Here is a 27,527-nt window from a genome sequence, read left to right as displayed (position 1 = left end):
GCAGACGACAGTTTCGCCGACATTGCAGCAGGCTTCTTCAGGTCACTTCATTGACCTGAAGAAGCCTGCTGCAATGCCGGCGAAACTGTCGTCTGCAGAGATGAATCTACGCGGTAGTAAACCCAAAAACCAGTCTGCTGAATCCTCACCGCACCGCGAAAGCCTACTCAAGGATTTAATGAGTGGTCTTAACCGAAAACTCGAAGGCGGACGCGGGCAAATGAAAAATGCGCGTTATTTCGGCGACGAAGTGGCCCTCTTCAGAATTTCAAAGGAACACCGTCACGCCAACGCATGGGTGAAGGGATTAACTGGTGTTGAAGCTGTAATTGGTCTCTACATTGGATTTTCAAGGCAAAACAACAGTATGTTTGGCGTTTTTAAAGAAAGGTACAAAGTCTTTACCCACTGAAGAGATTTATTTATTTTTCTAAAATCTAGCCGTAAGTGATAAATTCGTATTTATATTTACTAGGTAAAAAATACTAACTACTTCATTATGACTCCATGTTTTCAAATAGTTGAAGAGCACAATTTTTCCATTTACCTTGCATATTAAATTTTTTGCTTCAGAATTGATTTTACGAATTCAATCAAAGAGATACTTCAAATACTCAGAATATTTATCACCGACAGCAAAATATTTCCCGTGTTCTTTCCTTCTTAAGATATCAATTCCCTGTCTTTTTAAGACCAAACTCTCTTTCTTCTCAATTCCATTGGCTTTTCTCAGAGAAAGATAAAAATAAAAATTCAATTCATTACCGAAGCTTGGCGATACATCAATCTGTGTCGAGTCGGACCGTGAGAGGTCAAGAGATGCGTCTGCAACGGCCTTGGGGGAGGAATACCGTCTCCCATCCTGCTGCTGAGGTCAGGGCCCCTCTGCGCGCTAATTAAGTGTCTCCGAAATCCCGACGCCATCGGAACAGGAGATGAAATTAATTGGCGTTTGAAAGGATGTCACCGGTAATTACACGACATGCGCGTGCAAATTAGGGCCCCGTTGGGTGTTATTGGCGCCGTTTGACGGGTGATCGCTAGCAGCTGTGGCCATGAGGGACAGTTTAAGTCTCATCTTATACATCAGACTTGCTCTGATTGAAAAGGTTTTTTTTTTAACTAGCCGTGGAATTAAAATTTTGGCCGAAATTTTATAGAAAGTAGAGAGCGGATAACTTCTCATCACAAAATTAAGTTTTTTTGTACTTTATAGTGTTGCAATATAATAAATTATCATACCTGAGTTACTTTTTGATAATGTTTAGTTAACAGAAATAAAACTGAATAAAATTCCACTCAACTCTATTATCATGGGTGATAGTGATACTTGTCGATAAAGTTTTTTTTTCGACGCCTGTAAATGATTATGTTTAATAGTTTTCGAGGAGTCAGTCAGAGAATGCAATAAGATAGAAATGACAGAAAGTAGCAGCCATTACGAAATTAGTAAGTTGGCCATAAAAAATATAAACAATAATTAATTGAAATAGTTTCCATCAACAAAGCTTTTTTTGCAGGTGATTACAATAAATCGGATTTGTGTGGACAATAAGAAGGAATGGCAGTCTCCTCTGCTATCTAGACCATTGACTTGAAGATAATGGAACAAAAAAACTGGGTCAATTGACGACCGGAAAGCGAAATGAGTAATTTTTACCCTCTCATAACACGATATTCTCCACTAATGTGTAAAAGTAACACACCCAAGTAAGAAGCACTAATTGGAAGAGGCTACTTAATTCTTCAATAAACAACTTGCATGAGGCTAGGCAAGTAGTTTTTAGAGCACATTGCAACAGCGAAACCAATTTTAAAATAACAATCACTGATTAAAAAAAAGTTAATTCCTACGATTTCCGGAACTATATTCTTAATTAATCAAGTGATAAGATTTGTGTAAACAATTGAAATTGATAATCTTTATTTAAGCCAAGCGCGACCTGCTAGCAGGTTGGCTTAGCCAGGGTACTCTGCTACCTGCTAGCAGCCTGCATCATATCAGCGATCAAAGCTTCACCCCAAGGTCACCTCACACGGCGACAGCGGGAACCAGATTGACGTCACACGGGCTTTTCCCAGCATTCATACGTAGCCGTCGCGTTTTTGCGTGTTTGAAAAATTTCACTTTTCATTTAATCGCGAAAAATAGATATTGTCATTTAAAAATCTAAAAGCGTGAAATACGTACTCCAGGAGTAATAATCTTTCGATTCAGGCAAAAAAAAATTATAGGAAACCACCCCATTGAGTACTTACCCCTTGGTCCCACGGGTCCCGGCGGGCCGAGAGGTCCAACAGTTCCAGGGCGACCTGAGGAAAAAATAAAATAATTAATTTCATGTAACATTCCACTTCCTTAAATAAGCCATTAAAAAGAAAAAATCTTTTAACTCGTTCACTGCCGCCTCGGTCATAATGACCTAAACACGTACTTCATATTCTCGCCAATTTGGTCATAATAACCGAAGAGGGAATAACATTTTTGGTCTCTCATAGCGCGCCATTGGTCACGGCTACTTCGGTGCCGCGTATATGACGTGACCAACACCGCGAGCGTAGCCAAGTGCATACTAAAACTCAAATGGAAACGTTCCAATAAGTAAAGTAAGAGAAAAAAGAATATCACTTTGGCGCAATGGGTGAATCCGTTAAAAATCGGCGGCAGGGAACATATGTTAACCCTTAATAACCCAATGTTGCTTCTAAGCTACATCAAAAATGTTTAAACTTTCAGGTCTAATTAGGAGATATCTAAACTAAATATTATTTCGTAGGGTAAATTTTAATGACGAAATATTTAGCTGCTAGGATAATTATCCTTGAGTATAAAATTTTCAAGTTTTCAAATTGAAAAATCTTGCAATTTGATTTCTCCCAGAAACAGCTCTGGGTTAGAAAGGGTTACATAAATATGGAACGAACTCTTTCCAAGTGTTATTCACAACAAATTCTATTTTTAATAAATATTCATGCGAATTTTTGAAAATAGTGTAGAATAATTATGACTTAAACAAACTTCTCGATACGAATTAAGCATCTGATGTTTTTTTAAGGATATTTGCCGGGCATTGAGCTTCGATCGATAAGCGATGTATTTATGGAGGAAAATGAGGTGGATGACCGTTAATATTAATTAAGTAGTCGAATAACTCGCCGAAATATGGATGAAATCTAAGTACACAAATTTATACTACTATTAAACCAAACGGCAAGAAAATGCAGCCACAATGTGGCACCTAGTTATTCTACATCTACATCTATATAATACCCCGCAAGCCGCCTAAAAGGCGTGTGGCAGGGGGTGTTAGGACACCAGCCGTTTACAACTTAAAAAAAAAGAAAAAAAAATGAAGTACTCTAACGAGGTTGGTACTAGCGTTTATTAAAGTCCTTTATAGTTCGGGGGAAAAACGAATTCCCATATCTATCCGTTCGGCAAAACATCTCTCTTAATTTTTCGCTTCTATCGGACCAGGAAATATAGTGTGGCTCTAATATTACGTTCTCTGTGTCGCTCTTAAAGATATCCATTCTCAATTGTTCATGCAATCTAAGCCTAGCGCGCAGCCTCCGAGTCTCCAATGGATCCCAGCCAAATTCGCTAAACATCTGGGTAACGCTGTCTTTACGCCCTTAGCAGTTTTTGACGAAACGCGCAGCCTTCCTTTGTATTTTATTCAGTTCGCGGATTAAGTCTTTCTGCACCGGATCCCATACGCTCGCTGCATATTCAAGGTGCGGTCGGACGAGAGCGAAATAGCACCTTTCTTTCACTTTCTCATCCGAAAATCTTCCCACAATACGCTTGACGAATCCTAATTTCTTCAGGGCTATGCCGCAAATATTCTTCATATGTGTTCCCCACCTGAGGTTCGAGGTTATCGTAACTCCCAGGTATTTCACTTCGTCTGTTGCCCTTATGTTAATACCATCCACTGCATAAACATGGTTTGAGTTGGACGAATTCCGCAAGAAATGTAACGCCATGCATTTGCTCAGATTAAGTTCGAGTCCCCACTCTTGGCTCCACAAGTGAACGTTGTTTAGGTCAGATGATAGAATTTCATAGTCAGAGTGATCACTAATTTTGCGGTAGATGACAGCGTCGTCAGCAAATAAGCGTATTTTACTGCTAATGCGGGGGCAGAGATCATTAATGTGTATAATGAACAAAAATGTAGTATTTTATGAGAAAATACCAAGGGTCATTCAACTTTCTCCTCTCTTCTCTGAGTTACTGCTCATCAATAGCTACAGAGTAAAAAACAACGCTTTAAAAAATCTGGTAACAACAGCACATTGATGATAAAAAATATTCCTGTCAAATTTTTGGCACCCAATTTCCATTTTTCAATTTTTAGGTATTTATTACAATTTTTTTACATCTATATTCCCAGCCAAAAGGGCGTGAGCTATCATTAATAAACTATTTTCTGTCACACAACTCATCAGTTATAAGAGCATTGCACTTTAAAGGAGAATTACAGATAGAATTTTGATTCAGGATTAATTAATTATAAAAGTCATAAATGGTTTTACAAAAAAAAACTTGAGTGTGATTGCCAGTGGTCTACAATCCAAAAACACCATAATTAATCGTATAATGGCCCATCAAAACAGCAACAAAGGAGGCATATGGCAGAGTATTACATGCGTTGATGGGCAATAGGCCCTAATAGCACGGAAGCTAATAAAATAAACGTGAAACATCCTAGTGAGAAGAAATAAATGCAATCCATATGAAAACTTCCAAACGATGCTAAATTTACAAGTGAAATCACAGCCGTCATAATTTCACATACATTAAGTAGGTGGGCGAATTCCTTTTCTTAGTGAAACCTGGACTTGGAAGAATTTTAATTACCCAAGGGAATCCAACGCTTCGCCCGAGGACCTCACATTAGGGCTAAGCTGTCTGCCGACTTACCCACCGCACTAACCAAGGATGAAAAGTGAATAATAATGTTCTTTCCTCTTCTTTTCTACGTCATGAATTACCGTAATTTATGACGTAAGAAAGAATAGGAAAGAACATTATTATTCAGGGTCGGTATATCCCCTTAGGAGCACATTTTTATGTACACAATTTTAAAGCTGAGAAATTAATTCCATAGCAAGATTAACGCACATAATAATAACGAAAGAAAACAATACATGATACATTTGGTATGTCACAATTACCGTTGAGGGAATGAGCAAGACTTTATTCTAAATATGTTTGCATTTTTAATTTATACAGAGGATTTCATGCATCGCAAGAAAAAAAGGAACTAATATATTCAGGTGTTCGGCATCTTGCTTCATTGAATTCATCAAAAGTGGAGCTTTGGAAGTTTCATCAAAGTAGCATTGTAGTTTATTCTGGCATAAATATGTGAGGAGTTATGTGATTATTATCTTGCATATATGAAAGCTGTCATATAAAGTAAACGCCTGTTTTCAGATTCAGCTATCCGAGTTTTACATAAGTAGGCGTAAAAGGAATAAAGGAGAATGTGAGAGGATTATTTTACAACTTCATTTTCAAGTTAGAATAACCACAATTAAGCTAAAGAACTGGAATGGAGTGGAGAAAGAAGGAGATATAAAGTACATATATCCTAGGACCGTATCTATATTGAAAAGTAGACGTATTTTGAAATTTCATATAGAGATTGCAATTAATTTCTCCTCATTTTATTACTCATAGTTTATTAGCTTATAAATCTTTAGCTCTGTGTGAGGTTTATCATTCTCCAAAGGATTTTATTTCTTCCCATAGCATATAAAATATGCCTATTTCTCGAAAATGAAAGAATAAAATTTGATAGGCTCACTAATTTATTCGAAAAAGTACGAACAGGGTTTCATAACATAGTTACATCGTCAGGTAACTAAGTTTTCACACCCGAGGTGTGCTTTTTCAAATATATTAGTGAGCCTATCAAAGTTAATTCTTTCAATTTCCAAAGTGGAATGATTCGACGCAGTTAAGACTGAAACCATTAGTTTAATTCCTATTTCTATTCTATTTCTTATATAACGAAAGCATTTTGCCATTAGTTAAAGAGAGAGAGTTCAATCTCATCTTAGTGGCTTATTTGAGCGACTTTCCTATTTTTTCTTCTATTTCACAAACTGATCTAGAATTGAAAAAATCAAGCTTCGCTTTTTCGAAAAGATACCCGTGTTTTGAGCTTTGTGAACATCGATTACTCCGCACGCAACAATAGAATTATAGGCGAACGAAAGAAATGCAGATCGTCCTCTTCGATAGCAACCAGCAGTCCACACTGTTCGGATGACCGTACGCTGAAGCAAGGCCCTCAAAGACCTTTGACCCGCCGCGGCGATGGTTCAAGAGACGCAGGGCCATGTCACCTGTCAGACGGACACTCGGCCTGAGAGTTCGCCGGAATCCGGGTCAATGGAGGACACGTTGGATGGCTCTGCTCTGGGGTGGATGGCTTACCCGAGTCCGACAAAGTTATCACGCCACAAAGGAATCATGTTGGCCGCTCGAGTTATTGTCACTGGTGGGGTAAAACCCTGACAAACTGAAGGTCGCGAGATTGAGACTCTCCTGCGTGACAATTTCAACTCAATGACACGTGTGTTCACCACTCTCCGTTGTCCACCGATATAAAAAGGCCCACTGAGGCGATTTTTGAGGATATACATCTACTATAAGCAAAAAAATCTCCCAATAAATGGAGTGGGTGCCACATGAGCTTGAGGTCAATTTTTAATATCCTTTTGTGTGGTATGCTATCTCAAGGCCGGAAAATTGTGAGCTCAAATTCCTCAATCCCGCACCAATATATATTAAAACTTTTTTACTTACCGATTTTAATTAATGGAATTCCCAATCAATTAGCACCAAGTTCCATCAAATCTTTAAATAAATACCATGCTGTTAATGGAAGACCCGCATTAGTGCTTTTTACCCATTTTTCTTCCATAGTATCTTCAAAAAATTCACTTTACGTAAGAGTTTGTTACTTTTTATTTAAACCTTAAAACACATTTTTTCATATAACTGATGTAGAGTATTTTTATATTTCATAGTAAAAAAATCTTTTTGAGAGTGTTCGTTTTGATTCCTTTGAAACATAAAAAAGTATATTTTGTAATAATGATAAAGAATATTTTTTGCTATTAATATTTAATTATTTCTGAGCAGAACACGATATTTGATTTCTTTTGACAGCTATTAAAATTAACCCTAAAGCGTTAAAAACGTTCATTAGTTCGATCGAAGGGCACTCGCATGAAGATCAAAATATGAACACATATTACCATTCGCTTTTAAGAGAAATTTCTTCACCACTTACGGAGAAGCAAGTCAAAAATAGAATTTTATTTAAGCATGAAAAAGTACACCCTTACTAGCATGTATTTTTAATTGGCACCTTGCGGAGTAGGTTTATCAAGAAAATACATCAGCGCACCAACATTAAGAACAGAGATGATATCCTCAGGGATTAATTCATGGAGCAATAAATTATAATGAGGTTGCAGTATCTCTTATCCAAATGAAAGACTGTTGCTGGGGTACAAAGAGTGGGGGGAGATGGTAGATGGGTCATCGCCTCCTTTGTTCTCTTGAGATAGCGGAGAGGTGTAAGAGGCATGAAGTATCCTCGCTAGAAACACTTAATGCCTTTATGCCTATATAATCCACGACATTTCAATTCAATTTAGCCACGAGGAAGAATATATCATGTCCGGACTGTTAGCAAATTGAATTATTTTATTTGTAGACCTACACCTCAAGAAATTGTCTGGTAATTAATTACATAGTGGTTGAGACGACGATACCCTGATGACGATGGATAACTCGTTCATCGAAACGTCGGCCGTGATGAAGAACCTGACCCGGTGGAAATCCCGAGTAAACTTTCACGAAATGATCTAGTTACTAAGTTACTTTTACACGTAAATGTTGAACTTAATTGTAATTATTTTAACGATATGTTAATTTAAATCAATGGTGTTGAAGTTTACAAATAAGCAAAGGGTTGTCAAGGGTAAGAAAAAGTTGCTGACTAGTTACCAGTGCAGTATAATAAAAAGTTAAAAGAGACAACAACATCGTGTTTAATTAAGAAGAATAATTGAGTTACATTAGTAAAAAAACTAGTGGAGGTATATGTGAGTGAGTCGGTGAAATATATTGCTGAAAATACAAGTATAGAAGTGAAGAAAACATTCATCAGATGAATTCAGGGTGTAAAAGATAAGAAATACGTCACTTTGAAGGCTAGCGAATAGGAGAGAGGGATGGAGAGGATCTAATCTATGGATTGTTCACTCAAGATGATATTGACCGATGACATGCATTGAATTTTACGAATCCTCTCCTACTTCCACGTTAACAACACATGGCCAATAGGAATAAAACACTAATACAGTAGATTCCGGTTAATTGGGGCATATCGGGACTTGTGCTTTTTGCCCCAATTAAGCGGCTGTCCCGATTAGGCGATCTATCAGCTGTATATTGGCATGAACAAATGTTGAAATGATAGCAAGAAGACTAAATAATGTTTATAATGCAACATAAGTTCATTAAACTATTAATTTGATTAAAAAAATCAGCGAGTATAGTTAATTTATTATGATTTTTAAGAATTATAACAATTTAGTTAAAAATATTTTTTACAGCCTCGGGCGACGCTGAATGAATGTCTTTTACTAAGTCTTATTAAAGAGAAGTTCTATCCTCTTGCGGATAGTATAACAAAAAGAACTTTCAAAATAGGGAAAGAATAGGAACATTTGTGAAAAATAAGAGTAAATCAGAGGAGGAAAAAAAGTATTCTGAAAACACAAAAATTTAAATTTTGTCGCGATTATAGAGTCTATGTCGCCGACTCATTGCCCAATAAAGCGGCATGCTGTCCCAATTATGCGGAGAATACTCTGCTATATTCATCTATTGGGTTCTGTTCTTCAAGATCTGTCCCAATTAAGGGGCTGCCCCAAGTAACCGGTGGACTATTATAATTTTTGTTTTTTTTTTCCCGGCGAACAATTGCAGTGAAGTTTTCTCGGGATTCACACCGGGTCAGGTCCTCCATTTCTCCAATCCAAATATTGGATTCCTGAATCTCTGAAGACGATGGGCGAGTTGTTCATCGAAACGCTGGAAGGAGAAATGGAGGACCTGACCCGGTGTGAAACCCGAGAAAACTTCACTGCAACCGGTGGACTCATTAAACGGAATCTACTATACTTGAGCTAAATACTTTACGGATGTGGATAAGAAGGGGGATTGCAAAAGTAACTCATGACTCTTCCCCGAATAAAACCGCTTCACTCTTACGAATACATTTCTGCGCCGCCTCTTGGAATGACAAACCGCGACACCAGAGCACCTAGTCCTGGACTCTGCGAGACGAGAAGATCTCAATCTTCTCCCCCACTCCGTAATCTAATCCCACAGAATGTGCATTGCTCGCCGTCTCCATTCCATTGGGTCACCCGCTCCAGACGTCCCCTCTCAGCCCTAGATTTCGAAACGAGAATACTACGCTCGACCTGGAAGATGTTAAACCCTAAACCGAAGACACTCCACAATTTGTCGTGGTTTCTCCGAGGAAATATTTACTTGGATCATTTCTCTTCACTCTCTTTAACACTAAAGTCGGAGTCAAAATGATGTGCCACTGTACTTTAAAAATTTATATCTGGACTTTAGTGCATGTTTTACTTATGAATAATACGTAATTTTAAACGAAATAGTATTCTCAATTGTAATTTATTTTTTATTTTACAAAAAATAAAAAAAATATAGACACGCGAGTGCAATAAATGACTCCGCGCACCATAAAATTAGCCGTTTTATCAACTTTATGGACTTTGTAACTCAACCTAGGGTAAAATTACTACGCCTAAAACATTCATATTACTCCATAATATGTTGCAAACATTAGGAGAAAATCCTATTTTTTCATCTATCTCATTGACATATTTTCTTCTTTTTAATTAGCTCCCAAATGAATTGCTTTTATTTAAGTTTAAATTTATTGTTGTGAAAATCATGTAATAACCTTTCATGGCTCAAGCATCACATTCATTAGAAAAATCTTCTCGGGATACCGCGCGGGTTAGATTATTTAAGAGCGCCGACGTTTTCGGGTACCGACTCGCTACCCATTCTCACGGCTACTGATAGAAAATTCGAAAAGACCGTTGAAGCCCAGCGTTAGGAGGGGCCGGTTTGGTCGAGATCCGATTCTTGTCGCGGAAGGCCGTGGACCAGCGTAGACTTAGCTCTGGCAAGCATAACTCTTTTAAGGGTTCTATTCCAAGAGCTGCTGATCGAAAATCCGGTGTCTCTGTTTACTTTCTTATTTTCAAGTTTTATTTCAATCGCCTCTTTGGTTAAACGATCCTAGAAATGATCCGATCGCCATAAAACTCTGGAAGAGTTTTATGGCGCGTCGGCGCTCTTAAATAATCTAACTCGCGCGGTATCCCGAGAAGATTTTTCTAAAGTTGTTCGCCGGGAAAGTGTAAAATCATATATCACATTCATTCATTGCACTGAAGAAGGCATAAAAACATACCGAAGCGTTTGTCAGAAATTTTGCATTCCATTCTCAAAGAATAACATTCCGAGACGCTAAGGAACGTTAACAATAATAATATACAATTTCTGCATTTTCACATTTTCAGCCAGCTCTCGATCCAACCCCAGCGACTGGGTTAGGATTCCGCAAAGCGTGAAGTAAGTTCCCAACGAACCCCATCCATATCCCAGCACAAATCTAATCCACCTCTCCCTACCCATCATCCTTCTGGGGCGACCCACTCAAGCCCCTCCTCGCCCTACCCTCCCGGCGAAGACGAACTCCCAGGGCGACGAAGAGGTTCTCGAACGCTCGGATTGGAACATAGCAGCACCCTTTTCCCTCGAGGCGTCTCCTTACTCCAGCCACTCTCTTCCCGTCCCCACCACGAGATGGAGGGAGCTTCACTTAGCTCCCTGTGAAGTAATTTGCAATTTAATCGCCATCCTCCGAAGCTCGGGGCGTCGGCGCAGCGGAACAGACAGACAGATGGAGAGAAGGCGACGTAACGTAAGATGCGGGTGGCGAAGGGTCGGAGGATGTGGAACGAGATGTGTTTAGGTGGGAGTCCAAATAGTACTCCGGGGAAGATCCAGGGAATATAGGGACTTCCACCTCGGTTAGGAGAGCCGAAACAAATAATTCCTCCATTCTTACTTTTGTACGATTCGCTGAATTGGGTGACAAGGAGCAAACTGTGACTACTAAATTTTACGGAAAAAGTATTTTAACTCTTTTTGTTGTCATATTATTAACCGATTTGAATCAAGTTGTATATGTTGTAACATTTCTAGTTGATATGTAAGGGCTCTTAAGGCTTATTAAAATCTAACAGCTGAATAAGAACACCGGAATAAATGCATTGCTCACTATATTGTCGTTCAAACCTGAATTAATGTTTACAGATTTTAAACAAAATACTTAGCGTAGCAACAATGAAAATATCACCAATTTGATAAACAAACTCGATAAAAGTATAATATCATGAAACCAAAGAGATAAAAAAAACATGTAATAATGTGTTTAATACACCATGCAAACTGTGACTATTAGTTTACGTTATTTAAAAGGAGTTGTTTGACTAGTCAAAATACTGCTTCGAGGGAGAACTAGTCCAGGGAATAATGTGATTTCACATCGAGTAGGAGAGTCAAAACAATTATAATATTTCTCCATTATTGCTTCCATATGATTCGCTGCATCGGTTGAACATGTTCGAAATGAAACTACTACCGTTCATGGAAAAAACATTTTAACTGCTTTTGCTGTTTTATTTATGACTAGATTAAGTCAAAAAGGGTATTTCAACTCTACTATAATTTTCAAATAGAGAGATATTCTAGGCTTCGTCTGATGAAATATTAGTAAATTAAAATTCACATGAAAATTTCGGCTAATACTTTAATTCAAGAATGAGGTTTTATCGGGTATTTTGCCGGGTGAGAGTGTCTATTTCCTTCGACGTTTCGAGGTCTGACTTTTTCCTCGTCATCTGGGAATGATGCGTAGGCCATGACCGTGGCTTGTATTTATACTTGTATAGCGAATGTGGTTTCTTCCCTTTAGCTGGAGCCAATTTTCGTCCTCCGATTACTTAATAGCTATCGGCACTGGCCCACAACTTTTGATCAGCGCGATCTCGGTTTTTCTTTTGAAACTCTAATTTTGCAATCGGAATAAATTTGCCTTTTTAGACATTCTGCTTCAATAATTGGACGATCGGCACAGTATTTCCGCTTTTATTTTGCCAATTCGCAGGAAAAGCACCCGATCTTTCTTCACTTAATTTTAATTCACGGTCAGTTTTAATACATATTTTACCAACAGAAGATGACGAAATAAAATGTTTCGAAACATCATTGATAGTGCACAATGCATTGAGACCTGTCTAGAAGTGAGATTTAGGTACTTGTCGAAAAAATTCTTGCAACATTTTATGCACTAATTTTTCTAGATTTTCCTTTCTTTTCGCCGCAATATAACGCCAACATTGTCGAATATGTCAAGTGGAACCATGTCAATACTGTGCATAGATTATAAGAAGAATATCGGAACGATAATCAGTACGTTGAAAAGCGACTTCTTGACTGTAATGTCCCTGAATCTCCGCTTTTTTCATCTTCTTCAATTGCCAACATGCGCCGAAAAAATTACGTGAAAGAAGAGCAGAAGTCGATAGCATTTAATTTCTGCCTACTGATCCCAAGAAAAGAATTCTGAAAAGAAGAATATATCCGAGAAAGCCATCTGTTTCGGTGTTGGAAGTTCTAAGTTTGAAGGTTTTTTTGTGCCTTTTTCAACTTCATGCAAAAAAATTAACTGACTATGCACATCAATCATCCTAACATGCTTCAAATAAAAATAAATACTTCTTTAAAAAAAACTTAAAAAACACGCTTTTATTTCGCTTGGAACAAGTAATAAAAAAAATATTTCAAAAAATGTACTAAAAAGTAAAAAATAAATTTTTATATGAATAGTTCAAAGAACCTGGGTAATCCATAATATTTTCACCAATAAATTTTTGAAATGATAATTCAAAGAACCTGGGTAATCTATAATGTTTTCACTAAAAATAAAAGCGTGGCGGCCTCACCATAACATATTACTCCATCACATAAAAATACTACTCCACTAAATTTTAATAATATAATATAATAATAAAAAAATTTCTATTACATTTTATATATATATTATAATATAATATAATAATAAAAAAATTTCTATTACATTTTATATCCGTGAGGCCCCCACGCTTTTATTTTTAGTGAAAACATTATAGATTACCCAGGTTCTTTGAATTATCATTTCAAAAATTTATTAGTGAAAATATTATGGATTACCCAGGTTCTTTGAACTATTCATATAAAAATTTATTTTTTACTTTTTAATCCATTTTTTGAAATTTTTTTTATTACTTGTTCCAAGCGAAATAAAAACGTGTTTTTTAAAAAGTTTTTTTAAATAAGTATTTATTTTCTACTTTTTAGTCTTCACATCTTGCAATCGTATACTTGACCACTTTCATAAGTTTTGTTTAACTATAAAAGCCCACCTCGTTGTATTTTTTTCGAAAACATCCGCCGTGCAGAAAATTCCATTTTTAAAATTAATATGTTTATTATGATCAAAATACGCACTTTAGATGTTCGAAAGTGGTAAAATATTGTATTGTCACCGGGAATACGACTTCCTGTGAGGTTTCAGATCGATTGGAAGTCGGAAAGTGGTCGAAATTTTGATTGCAAGATATGAACTAAACATACAAACAAACAGACAGAGTGAATTAAATAAAAGCGTGTAAAAATCAGCTATGATTAACGAATTTATTTCCCTTCGCCGGAATAGAGCGTACTTATTTAATCACGTTTATGTTAAGTAAGCCTTCCTTAACCGGTAATTTATGAATGGAAATAATCTTTTCTGTAATATTTGTTATTTCACTTTCTTCAATTGCTTTCGTTTTAGCTCACAAAACATAAAGTTGGGATTTCTCGGTGTTTATCGATTCTTTCTTAAGTGGTAAATTATTATCATAATCATTATTTTCCTTGTTATTCCAATATCAAAATTTGATGAAATTCACACAGAAAGAATCATAAAAGTTGGAGAAGTAATTCGAAATCTAGATTCAACTATTCCAGCAAAACAGTATGCAGGGGCAGATCCAGGATTTTTTCTGAGGGGGCCACAAGCAAGGCCGTATCCAGGATTTAGTTCTGACGGGGGCACAGGGATACCTCGTAATACAAAACGAGCGTAATGATAATGGGACCGTATTAAAAATGTTGCATATTTTTTAAGGGTCTGGGGAGGGGGGCACGTGCCCCCGTGATCCCCCCTAGATGCGCCTAAGGCAGTATGGATTCATTTAGTGATGAAGGACACTAGCTCTTTTAGAATACTTAAACTAAGTCAAAGTATGTTTGGCGAATGATGATGGCATCAAAGTCCCTGGAATGATGCTACTGATTGCTGCTTGGAAACTACATCATCGGAGTATTCAGGATGCTGGGTCGCCTAATTTTGTTTTTTTTTTAGAGCATAAACTATCATATTCAAATATCCATTCCTTTCAACGACACTTTCGACATATTTATTTGATGTAGATCGGGTGTATACGACAGAAACTAGTTAAAGGAGAACCTTTCTATGCAACGATGCCGAAGCTGCATCACTTCATAATTCTCTCCTTACTAAGGTTTACCACGATTTGCGTCAATTAGTCCCTACTCTTGTTAACTTGCGCAGACTTTGCAAATTGGAAGGCCGCGGCCTTGAAACCAAATATGCCAGCTCTTGTATTCGATAAAAATACAACTGAATAGATATGCATGAAAAAGTTACAGTGCGTACATTCGAAATAAAATGGAAAACAATTAATATACACTAGCAGACACAATATTTTTCACGAATTATGATAATGTCCTCGCTCTCCCTAGAGTACTTATGCAGTAGAATTCAATGGTTTGACAAAGAATTGGCAAATTGAGCTGCACTGCAACTACTACAGTTAGGAAAAGGAATTTGCGTATTATCTGTAGTCTAGGAAGGAGGGACAATTCAAACTACATTTAAATCTGAAATAAACTGTGATTACGAACCACCCTTCGAGCTTTGCAAAAGCACAATCCATTAAAATTGATATCGGAATTATTTGCAGTGATATCGCGATTAACTTCTGGTATTTTTCACTCTCTTCCATATAACATCAAGGGAAGACAGCGCTAGTGGTAAAAAAGTATATCTCAACGTATCAACTGATGTAAAAATGTTAGTAAAATCATGCAATAGTTTCGAGTTTCACCCCGAGCAGGATCTGCACAATTATTATAAATTAAAACCTTCAACGTGTTTCTTAGATAATTACCTCAAATGAAGAAGTAATTATTGCACACATAATAGGATATATGAAAATAATTGTGATGTAGGTTCGAAGATTTTCGCGGCGTTGATTAGATGATCTCTGCATTCTATTTGGGTTTTCACCGCGTCCGTGGTGTTTTAGTGACAACCTTCGACCTGAAGACGCTGACTGCAATGTCAGCGAAACTGTTGTCAATAAAATACAACGGACGCGGTGAAAACCCGAATAGAATGCAGACATCATATCATTATGATTTTCTTCCTCCCTAAACCATAGAAAATGCGATGATTCCACTTCCAAATTGCGGCAGTACTTTTGTATTTGAGTGTAGGTAATACGTTCATTATTGATGCATGAAATGCAGGCAAGAAATCACTCGCTGCGGCTTCCTAAGTCTTAGAAGATGAAGCGTCGAGGCTTGGGAGTACAGAAGATGGGAACATTTATTAGTGAACTGTGGCACTGCTTCGAGTGAGTAACGTCTTACTCCATCGGAAGAGTATTTTCAAAACAGTGACTACGCAGTCACTATATGATCGTAGCCAAGCAACGAGGCAACTTGCAGCCCCGCGTCACGCGGAATAATTACCACCTTTCGAGGCATCCAAGTTACGTGGATAATTCGAATCGAGGCGTATAGGTGGGAGTGCGGAGCTCACTGACGAATTGGGAGAGTCATTATTCTGCTCGCAAGGCTAACCAGTTTACCGAACTTCTCTCGCCGCAAGGGATAAACTCCATCTTCGTGGGAAATGCATGCATCTAAGCCCGTCTTGTCAACCCCAGAATTGCATGCTGAGGATTCAGCGATGAGAACAACAGCCACAGCTCGGAAGAACCTTCCAACGCTGCCACACCCACAAATTCTATTATTCCTTCTCGAGAGCCACCGACACCGGCTCACTCATTCATTTCTGATCTCATGTTTCTGCATAGAATCTTTAGCGGTTCTCTACGGACAAACGAAATTCTCCCTCTTTTCCGTTTTCATATTCCTCCTCGCCCCTTACGAAATAACTCTCTGCTTCACATTCCGCGATTCCGTCTCTTCATCTCTCAACGCTCTCTGTTCTACCGTATCCCCTCCTTGTTTAACTCCATAGCTTCAAAAATCTCTTCCCTGGACCTATTTTCCTCTGCCACTAGTTACAAAGCCACCCTAAAATGCCATCTGAATAATTCACCATTGTCTAATCAATAGTGCCCTTTCTTATGTTTAAAATTTTGTTTTCTGTTAGTTTTTATTTATTGTGCAATTTTTTGTTATCTTTTAGGTATTATTTACTTAAGAAATAGCCAATGTAAAGGCCTCTTTGCCGTTTTTGGTGATGAAATAAATAAAGTCAGTGGCTCAACCCGAAGTTTGGTTTGGTTAGGTGAGGGTAGAACTCAACGCGGCTAGCCCACAGGCGTGAGAACTTCACACGTTCAGGACAGGGGAACGGTACCTTTCTCTGGGCCAACTCGTACTTGGTAAATTTATCCGTATTACAACTCAATACAATTTTTTCTTTTATTTTAAATAATAGCGTTCTTCAATCAACCACCTTTTAATGTCCATCTTAATTTTCTTTATTGCTCTAAGTTCACTTCAATTACGATGTGTCTGATGAAATCCTTTAGAATGAATTCCATCATCAGAGATAAGAGGAGATTTTACAATAGAAGAGAAATTATAATGAGGAATCACGGATAGCAGACTTTTCCATCAATTTTATTTTACTGATTATCGACTGCGATAGAGTTTAAATTTAAAATAGAGCCGTATTTGTCCATTTTGCGATGTGTCACCTACATCTTGAGCCATTCGCGACGAAAACTCAACAGCCTCAGCCCTTTCGCAGATAAGCTGGTGACGTCACGCACTCCTACCAAGTCGGTGTCCCGTAGTGCGTTGTTGTTTCACACTATTGTAAGCGATTCCATCCTTCAATTTACGCTTCTCCCTAATTCTCCATTCATCCGTCCTTGGTCAGTTCTTCCGTAACAATCAACGTACAATGAAACCACCGTGGTAACGCAGTGCTGCCATCGTGTGTCGAAGTTATGACACTAATGGTAAGTAACAGTAAATGACCACTTGCAAAACAATTGAATTAAATTGCGAAAAGCTTCGTTTATCATTCTTGAAAATTTCCTCCACGTAGCTGAGGCTTCTTCCCCGATCCATTTTAGCTCTCACTCAATGTCTCGAGATGATCACATCGTTCTTCTCTCCATACTTCCTTTTTCCGGGTTCGGCCGCGCCGACAGTGCTGATCACGGTCAAGAGGCACCGTTACGAACCACTGATATCTCGGCATTGAACGCAGGTTCAGACGATTGCTAAAGGCTGCAACTTCGGTGTGGGCATCGAACACGACCGAGGTAGTGTGAATGGGGCGTGAACGAGTAAATTAACCGGAAATCTTATGATATCGCTGTAATTTTCATGCGTTTAACTGAACTTTACCTCATCAGCCATTACGAAAAATTGTTCATTAAGAATGGCCAATCTTCCGACGCGAAGGTTGAGGGGAAAATTTGCTTATTCACTCTCGGATCCTAGGCAAATGCATTTGACTGTTCATATTTAATGTTATAGCACTAAGACAGCCTCTCTCATTGAATTAATTTTACTTTAACATCACATACGTGTAACATGCTGCAATACCACATCAAAATTAGTTATTGCTTCATCGTTCCAAATGACTTAAAGAGGCATTATTATTTTTGACTTTAAAATGGCTTCTATTTTGTATATACATGTGAGAAAGTGGCTGAATATGTTGTTTCTAACGGTATATTTCGAGGTATTTTTCTTGAAAATTATGAGGAAATGGCAACATGAAGCGGAATATCTCTTTGCCGTGTCAAATCTTTCCTTGCAAACTACCGAATTCTCTTGATGAAATGCGATTTTTGCTCCTGAGTAAACAACCCCATTTCTGTGATTCGTAAAATATGGCACGGGGGGGGGGGGGGGGAAATAAATACGTCCATTCAGGATACGGAAATGTTACCGTAATTATCACCGAAAATTACTCTGAAGTAATAACAGCAGTATTAGGTCTACTCAATGTTGTAGTAGTAGACCTAAGGTTAAAAAAAAAACAATCAGCAAGTCATCAGATGCCTTCAAATTGCCTTTACAAATTGCTCAACTGTGGCTTTCATACGAATCAAACGTGATAGAGGGCACAAGATACGTTAATATTCACGCCATGCGCTTGACGAGATCATATTTTCGAAAATAACCTTCCCACGCAGGAACTGCTCTCGTAATAACTTTGAGGGGATAAGTGCCATTTGCAGAGTGATGATTTCTGACTCGAAGCTTTGGATGCCAACGTAGGGGAATAAATGCATATGCGTAGCCTATTTGGGTCCAACCACTCCGAATACTGTCGACTTGCAAGATTTCCTTACAGAGTACGATAGAAGGCTACCAAAAAGTATTAAATAAATGCATACGAACGTAAATAAAAAAATGATGTTTCCCAAAGGGCTAATGTTCCCTTAATATATATAGAAAAATATTCAGTTGGCAAACGAACCTAATTTGAAACACAAATAATAAATTACTTTTCCCTTAAGCTGGCTTCAGTCTTTCAGCAACGCGGAAGAAAATTTAGAAAGTCTTTATCATTTCATAGTAGATGGATAGTTGAATAATTTTAATTCGATTCGTAAAAAATATCACCACAAAGTAAGCCATTTTTCTGGAGCTTAATTTCTCCTCCATTTGTTAACTCTTGTAAAATGGTCGAGTTCATCTTTTGAACAAGTGGGACAAAATTGTACTCAAGAGGTACCATTTTGAGAGCGTGATGTCTACCGAACGAGTCACTTTAAAAGTGCTTCGGTCCCGTTGATATTGGAATCATCCAAATATAGGTGACGGGAGCAAGCGAAGAGTTTGGAATAAAACAAAATGCAATCGAATAAGCAAAACGGTGGCTCATCTTTTTGAGAAAGACTTGGAGACTTCTCTCGTCCTACAAAAAAACAATAATTAACTTCTGATTTCATTTTTATCCCTTCTTTCTATAGAGCATCTTATTTTTCATTCACTCGGCAAAACTGAACTTCACTCACAGTTCGTCGATTCTAAGCATAAAAAGTCTTCCCCTTCCTCTACCAGCCTCTATTCCCTTCGTTCCGCCATACTTATTCGTCGTATGGATCCGCCACGTCGCGCCATAGAAATCTTTCGTTATTAATAGCGTCCCTGGCGGTGAATTCTCGAACTCCGGCGTCATTATCCAGTGGCCCATTTGACGGTGCGGGAAGACAAGCATTGGAAAGGAGGGGAGGAAGGTAAGGTTCTTCAGGAAAAGGAGGTCGAATGACGCCTTCCTCACAATTTATCAAGCCGATTTATTTCAACGAAAGATTTTTTCGGCTTTATATTTTTAATTTTTTTTTCTGCTTTTCCTGTTGAAAATTTTCTTCCCCTCTCTCCCGTTTTTTCGCGTTAACTGCCTTCTCGGAGCCCTCAAGACAGACTGCGGCTCGTTCTCTAAGGAACGTGTCCTCGAGTTGAAAGACGGGCGAATAATAAAGATTTTTTTCTTCTCTCTCAAAAGGCCGATCGTCATTTTTCAAGTTTCGGCTTTCTTTCCCTCGCGGAGCCGCGTCTATCGCAGGGCAGAAATGACACCTTCCATCACTCTGTCGCTTCTTTTGTTTTGTGACCAGTCGCCGAGGGCCTCTAAAGCTGATTACAGGAACCAAGAGGATTATACTATAGAGGATGACCCTGCCTGTCCCGTAAAATTAGATAAGCACTGATAATTTGGATGATTACGATTCGGTTTTTACAAATTCCGGAACACGGCGTTGATCGCAAAGTGATCCAGTTATTCTCCTTGTTTGCAATTGAGTATTTTCACAGGGGAGGATTAGAATTTTTTTCAAATCGATTAAAAATAGCCAGTCAGCCACAAAAGTATTAATTGATTTATTTTTTCAATTCAAAAGCGATGAAAGAAATGAAGAACCTGATATTTTAAAGGATATTGCATTTAATAAAATTCTGTGAAGCATTTTCTTCCGTAACCTCCAAGTACTGATCGAACTTTACCTTTCATCACTAAAAATATTAGTTAGTTTAGTTATTCAAATATATTATTATTAAGATATACATGCAGTGTTTCTTTAATGAGGCAAAGCAGAATTACATCTGGTGCCTTCTGGAAATAGGCTTTCGACGCTGTCACATTAGCTCACAAACTGCATATAAGTGTCAACTGAAAGTGCTCTCCTTCGAAATTTGGATGAAAGACTAAGCTTAGAATGAGCCAGAAGCGGTTTCACGGCGAGGACTTAAATTTTTTGAGGATCATCTTGATAAACTGGGGTGTCGTCTTCAGCTCAAAAAGGCCGTCAAACCCCCGACGTCTCTTTTCTTCTATCTCTTTAGTTACGTCATTAGCTCACTTCCTCGAGCATTAGATCCGATGTCAATTTATATTCCTGCCACTTTGTGAGTGCCAAAAAGTTCTCGCCTGCCAACCAGTTGGTCGCGCGTTTTGATCACTCCATAGTAATTGTGCCTTTCCTTAGGCATGTAATTGTCCATTATTCAATAGTTATTAATAGCGTTCCTGGCTGTGATTTCTCGAACTCCGGCGTCATTATCGAGTGGCCCATTTGACGGTGCGGGAAGACAAGCATTGGAAAGGAGAGAGGAAGGTAATCTAAAAAGCCTCATGGGGCCGATATCGGAAGCATTGTTTTAGTTAAAAAATAGTTTTAAATAGACGGTAAATTTTCAACACCCCACCCAAACATATTTCCCAGCAATACGGCGATCAGCTAATTTCCCTTATTGCCAAATGACTAAACCCAAGAGACGGGTACCTACTATGTCTACATTGATGCAGTATTCCTATGGCGTCCGTATTTCCTCGTGGAACATTACACGCTTAAAAAAATAAAGGTTAGTGGGACCGTGTCGAAGATTATTATACTTCCGATTCTCTCCATTGGCTATCAAATTCTCTTGGTTGCCGTACAAGAGGCCATGAGTTTCAAAATCGAAAATACGCTCGCCAAGCCGTTACGCAAGAAGTCATAACAGTTAATATTTTTTGCTCTTCATAGTAATAAAAAAACTTGATCTCCGGAATGTTAGGATGGTCACTCGTCTCGCCTCAAACAAACGATACCTCTTTGCGACCCACAGTGGGCTAGGATCGAAAAAAGCTGGCCAAAACCTCAAAAACGATTTTTTTGAGCTAGGAAGTTAAAACTTCGCATACATATTCTCAAATAAATTGTGCATAACTTTCAAGATTATTTATTTCCTGTGTTTTCACGTTAACAATATATGTGAGGTCAAAGTTGAAAAGATTTAGCGAAAAACGACCACCCTCGATTTTTTCTGAAAATTGCCAAATTTATCCTCGTGCAGTGGTTTCATGATTCGTATTATCGACATAACTGTTATAGCATCTTAATTGGCACTTCTTTTTCTTTCATTTAAAGGGTTTTTAAAGATTTTGTTTCATCAAAAACTATAGATATATAACAAAATGGCAGAGCCTGTTTTCAGCCCATTTTTTTACATAAACGTAGAGAAAAAGTAGATATGAACACGGACTTCCGCCAAGTGACTGATACCACGTCATTCTATAAAGCTTCTGCATTGTGGATCTAAAGTAAAACCTTGCACCAACTTGCAAACCCCGACTTTTAAATCGTTTTTCGAGCGTGCGGTCGACTCCGGTTCTGGCCGGCGGCGGCGGAGAGTACGGCGACGCGGCAAGCGTGTAGATCCAATATGGTCTCATTCACTTTTATATCTGGATAATAGATATAATAGTGACAGAAAATAATCACCAGAAAGTAAAATCAATAAATATTGCTACGAATGGCTCTTATTATGCAATCGCTGGGCACTGTAAGAGGTGCACTGAAAGGTTTCTTTCTATGAGTGCATTCTGTTACTACTAAGGACTTAAATCGTGTGCTTAAAATAGGGAAACGGACTCTCATATTAACAAACAAACTCGACTGCGCCCACTGACTAGCTTTTGCTTTTATTTATCTTGGCGGCCGGGGATGTCACCGCTGTCTCGGACGCAAGGATTGCGCTAAGCCGGCAGACCGAGAGGACGGCGTAATGATAGACGTATGAGGTCGACCAGCGGCAGTCACCTCGCCGGAAGTGTTCTCACCTTCTTGGTTTAACTGTGATCCTGATTCTTTGTTTTTCTTTTCTTTTTGTGCCCTTCCTGAATTCATTGTCACTCCCCTTGCTTCACAGCCCGACTTATTTAATTCCTCCGCTTCTATAACCCAGAGCAGAAAAGGTCAGGGGCGCAGCCAGAAATTAAGGCTGGGGGGGCTTAGGTGCAGCCAATACCGGAGTGTGTGGGGGTATGGAATACCCACCAGGATAAGCGGTAGGTGTGAGATTAATAAACAGCAGAATTTTAAGATAAATTGTTCAAAATGGTGAGTTTTGCGGCATTCTGAGGGAAATATTTTTAATCCTTACACTATTCTATTAGTAATATCAATCCAATTAAGTAAAATGGATTAAACTTAAGCAATTCTCTGAGCTCTGGGGGGGGGGGGGGGTTAACCCCCAATGCCCCCCCTCGCTGCGCCACTGGAAAAGGTGACCCTCACAACGAGTGCTTGACACCAAGTAATTATTCTTAGTAGATACAACCCCTTTTCCCAATTCCCTTTTTCACATCTTCCGTCTTCCGTGTGCGATCGGAAAGATTCTTCTATCATTCTTCTGGCCCAATATTCCTCTTTATTTTTCTCAATTTCCGGTCACCCATGGCTCATGTTATCCTGCATTCATAACTTTCGATGGGATGATTTGAAGAAGCAGAAGATGATTTAGCGCTGCCATCTACGTTTGAAACCACCGCCGCGCAACAGTAAGGGCGAGATCGCTTATCATTACCAGGGTTGGGGAGTTGCTCGAACCCGAAAATTTCTTCCCAGAGTAGAGCCCAGGGAGTGAGTGTTGTATGCACGTGTGTGTCTGTGTGTGAGTGGTATCTCAACCGAGGCAGCCTTAGCGAGTCCCCTTCAACCCTCGAAAAGTCCTCTTCGAGCCGAGTGAATGCTTGAGAAGGGTTTCCAGGAGAGAGGCTCGGGTTGGTCACTGCTACGAATGCTCCCGCCGATCCGGTAAACCAACAAAGTATTTTGTTTCGCTTCTATGACGTGGAAGCTAACGTCAAAGCCATTGGAGACTGCTTTTTGTTTCTCTATTGAGGCGGTAGAGCTCACCTTACCTGTTCTAGACACGTGGGCGTTGTAGCGTGAGACGTGGCCTCACAACTCTAGTGTAAGAGTGTGTACGGTGTACACCCAATAGATGGCAAAGGTGGAATGTAAAAAAGACGCAAGCGTAAGGAAACGAGAGGAGGAAGGAGAAAGTAAAACGAGATGAAGAGTTAAGAAGAGGGACTCAAAGAGGGGTAAACTGGAGATTGAGGATGATCCAGGGAAAGTTTTCCTCTTTCAAGTGAGGCTGAAGTGCTCCAGCTACTCGAGATGCTTCTGAGGAATGTGAAAGACCTTTCCCATCCACTTTCTTTGTCACACGCAGGTGTAAAAGAGCGATGCACCTCCGTGCTCACAAATTATGTCACGAGTTCACGAGTAGGATTGGAGTTGCGGCGCTTTATCGCCAATGAAGTACATGAAGTTCTCACTAATTTTCAACCGGGCCAACATTGTAATACGCTAAAATTTAAGTGCCCACCGAGGTAATATGCTTGCCTTTATGGCTTGTGTAAGCATCTAAGTATTCAGTTAATTTCCTTATCAAGGCATGCAGTGCTTTCTGGAATTATTTTTTGGAAGCCCACTCGTCATTCCAACCGGGTTAAAACTAAGTTTATGTCAACATTTCAACGGCTACCAAGACTATGTTTTCCAACACGGGTAGCTTTGGCATTTCAGTTGTCTTAGGAATTTATTTTCGTAGGATTTTTTGCTTTCTAGTCTAATGATACTCAGAAAGTTCTATCGCGTTTCTAGCCGAGACAAGATTCAGATTTCTCCCATCCCTTCAACGGTTACCGAGATTATGCACGTCTTATCTCTACTGAAGGGTGAATTTATGGCCATTATCTTGGCAGCCATTCTTATAATCCTCTCGCATTCACATCAGAATGCAAATGATTTCATTACGAGTTTAATGATACTTTCTCCGCCAATTATGCTTTGGAAGTTCTCTCGTGTTTCCAATCGGGGCTGTATTTTGGTTGCCTCTATCGCCTTAGCCACTCCCAATTGCATTGCATCTTCTCTTTCATATTTTGTGCGCTTTTAATTGTTCCAACGCTTTTATTATTAGGAATGAAATGCTTTCCCCAATATAATATAAAGATGTTTCCAACTATGTCAACACTTTGTTTGCAAACAAGGTTTCAACGGCTGAAAATCTATATTCCCTTTCGTTTAATGTTTGCGTTTCAGTTTCCCCACGACACCTTTACAGGGCATTTAGTAACTACTCAGAGGTAATGTCTAGGACATTCTATCGGGTTTACAACCGGAATGAGATTATTATAGACGCCATCGTGCCAACGGCTGCAAATTTGTCTTCCCTTTCTGGTAGTGAGTGCATATTTAAGTTAAAAAACTCACTATAATTTTTGAATGCTCTATCTAGTTTCCAAACGTGTCAGTATTTTTTCTGTTGTCAAAGTTACCATGACTACCATTTCCATCGTCATCAGGACTTATTTTTTGTGAAATTATGATCTCCTCATTTATCTGATTCTCGTAGGGTTTAGGAAATACGTAAAGCGCCAAAGTCGCTCTAAATGAAATAGTAAAATAGACAGTTCTGCGAGCTTAATGTGACGTAAATATGACTTATTGCAACTTATGCTCAGTAAATAAGTGAATATGTATATAAATATGTAAATGAATGTATAAATATCCTAATGACAAACATGTTTTTTGTAAATATTATAAGAAACTTGTGCTAATTGTAAGTTTGAAATATAATGTATATTAATTCACACTCTGACATTGGAGCACTACAGCCAGTACTCCAATACCGGACGCACCAGCAATCCATGGAGACCGAGATAGCAGCGACTAACAGCACCGTGAGAACATCACCATCAACAGCACCAATATTACACGGCGGTCTACGTGGGGTTTTGCCGGTTTCCCTCACGTCTCGGACGAATGTCGGACCAATAGCCATCCCGGAAGAAAAGAGTTCCTGATTTTCTGTTTTTTTCTATATCTGCTATATGCTCACAAACAATGAATAAATAATAACAAATTATGACATGCCCTGAAGAGGAAAGTATTCCTATAACAGGGACCTTACTGTATACATGTATTATAATATTCTACCTCACTATGGAAATATCCATGTAAAACTTGCAGTATGGAAATAAATCTTTTTGAATTGAAAATTGCAAGCTTAATAGGTGGTACTTAAAAATGAACATTGGTACTGGTTAATAGAGGACTAAAAAGTTACCAAAGTACATATTACTGAATGTATGAATGGAGACGCATGTTAGATCCTGACTTAATACCTGATGTGCTCTAATGCCAGAGGCAGTTCATAGGTGTCTTTTAAAGAAAGAAAGAAAGAAAATAAGATATTTATTTTTTCAGGACTTATGTCCTCTGAGAACAAAAACAGCTTACTAGGACAAAATAAATGAGTAGATTTAAAAATAGAATTCAATCAAACATAAAATCATGAAATCAACTCACTCACTCGTTGTGAGCGATTGACTAAAAGAAACGTGTAACAAAAAGGTTCCATTATACATAGTTCATATAAATAGAGCATAGTTTTCATTATCCATTGCTGCGACCACCGCAAGACGGCGTTTTTACGTTTTCTTTACATACCCTCATAGGTGAGTATCAAGTAAAATAATTTGACCAGCACAAAACGGTGTGCTACGCGGTAAAAGTGGTGGACAAAGGTGAAAAAAACTTTATTATTTAATTCATCTTGCTTTTTCTCTCGTGGCCATAACCAATAAAATCCGAACATCCAGGCGTGACGGAGTGTAATATTCCTATACTGAAATAAACACTTGCAATTTTCCACGATTATAAAATTCTTTCCGACCTAGTTTTCAAAGTGTGTAGTAGCATCAATACCTTGTTCGGAATAAATTTAATTATCGTGGTAAATTCCAAGTTTTTATTTCAATCAGTCCATAACTAGTTTTAATTATTGCGTATAACTTAAATAATTCAACAGGTGCTTAACAGTTCATGATATGGTACGGAGATGTCCTGGTGATTCATATTACTGCTCACTGATAATAATTAAAATTTATTGTGAAAATTATGAGAAGGGGTGCAAAATTATGGAGAACCTGCTGATGAGCCATTTTGGCTCAGAAGGTCTCCTAATTGTAAAAATATTTTTTTTGTTCTAAAATATTGTAATATCAGGGTTTTTCTCTTTTATCTTTTCTTGCCCAATAAGTCAGAATATGTGTTGGTTATATAGTGAATAGCGTGTTAAGAATTAGTAAAGGGAATGTTTTTAATGTATAACATATATTTTAATATTTGAGATATGTATTTTTGATGTATTGTAATGTGTTTATAAACATCGTATTAAAGATTTCACATTAAAAAAAAAAAAAAAAAAATTCATCCCCCCAGCCAGATAACCTGTGTGGATTTCATTCCTCTTATAGGCTGAGGCTTGGGGTTTGGGGATGATGAAAAGAGATTTCAGACAAAATCCACCCCAGAAACTTTCGACCTCCTCCTAATTAGTTTCTCGAGCTTTCATCCCGAATTTCAATTTAAGCCGAGAGAGGGAATCACTTGAAATGACTTTTGAATCAGATTACGCATCAATTCATTAACTAACATCCTCCAAAGCTGGAAACAGGAAGGAATCAAATTTCACTGACTATTTCTTCCGCTGAATCTTTAGGTATTAAAAGGTTCAATCAAATTGTAACAGATTTAGAGAAAGCAATCGAATATTAAAATCAATTAATGTGGTGTTATCATATGCCTCAGGTTTCAAACTTAATTTCTGATGTATTAATGCGTTTTGAAGGGCGTGAACCCCATCCTGATGAATTAATTACATCTCATTGATTCGAATTCTCTTTAAAGGTATCTCATCA

At 38.3% G+C, this 27,527-nt stretch overlaps 1 protein-coding gene across 1 annotated transcript in view; it reads right to left on the bottom strand.

Annotated features, from left to right (window-relative positions):
- LOC124164884 overlaps window positions 1-27,527 on the bottom strand; it is an 889,966-nt gene that overhangs the window by 302,782 nt on the left and 559,657 nt on the right. Inside the window, exon 4 of the mRNA XM_046542109.1 lies at window positions 2,260-2,313. Coding sequence (XP_046398065.1) covers window positions 2,260-2,313 — 54 coding nt within the window. The remainder of the gene's footprint in view (window positions 1-2,259; window positions 2,314-27,527) is intronic.

The sequence above is a fragment of the Ischnura elegans genome, chromosome 9 (assembly GCF_921293095.1).
Source record: "Ischnura elegans chromosome 9, ioIscEleg1.1, whole genome shotgun sequence".
Taxonomy (NCBI): domain Eukaryota; kingdom Metazoa; phylum Arthropoda; class Insecta; order Odonata; family Coenagrionidae; genus Ischnura; species Ischnura elegans.
The sequence above is the reverse complement of the archived record's forward strand: the minus strand, read 5'-3'. Positions and strand labels throughout refer to the sequence as shown.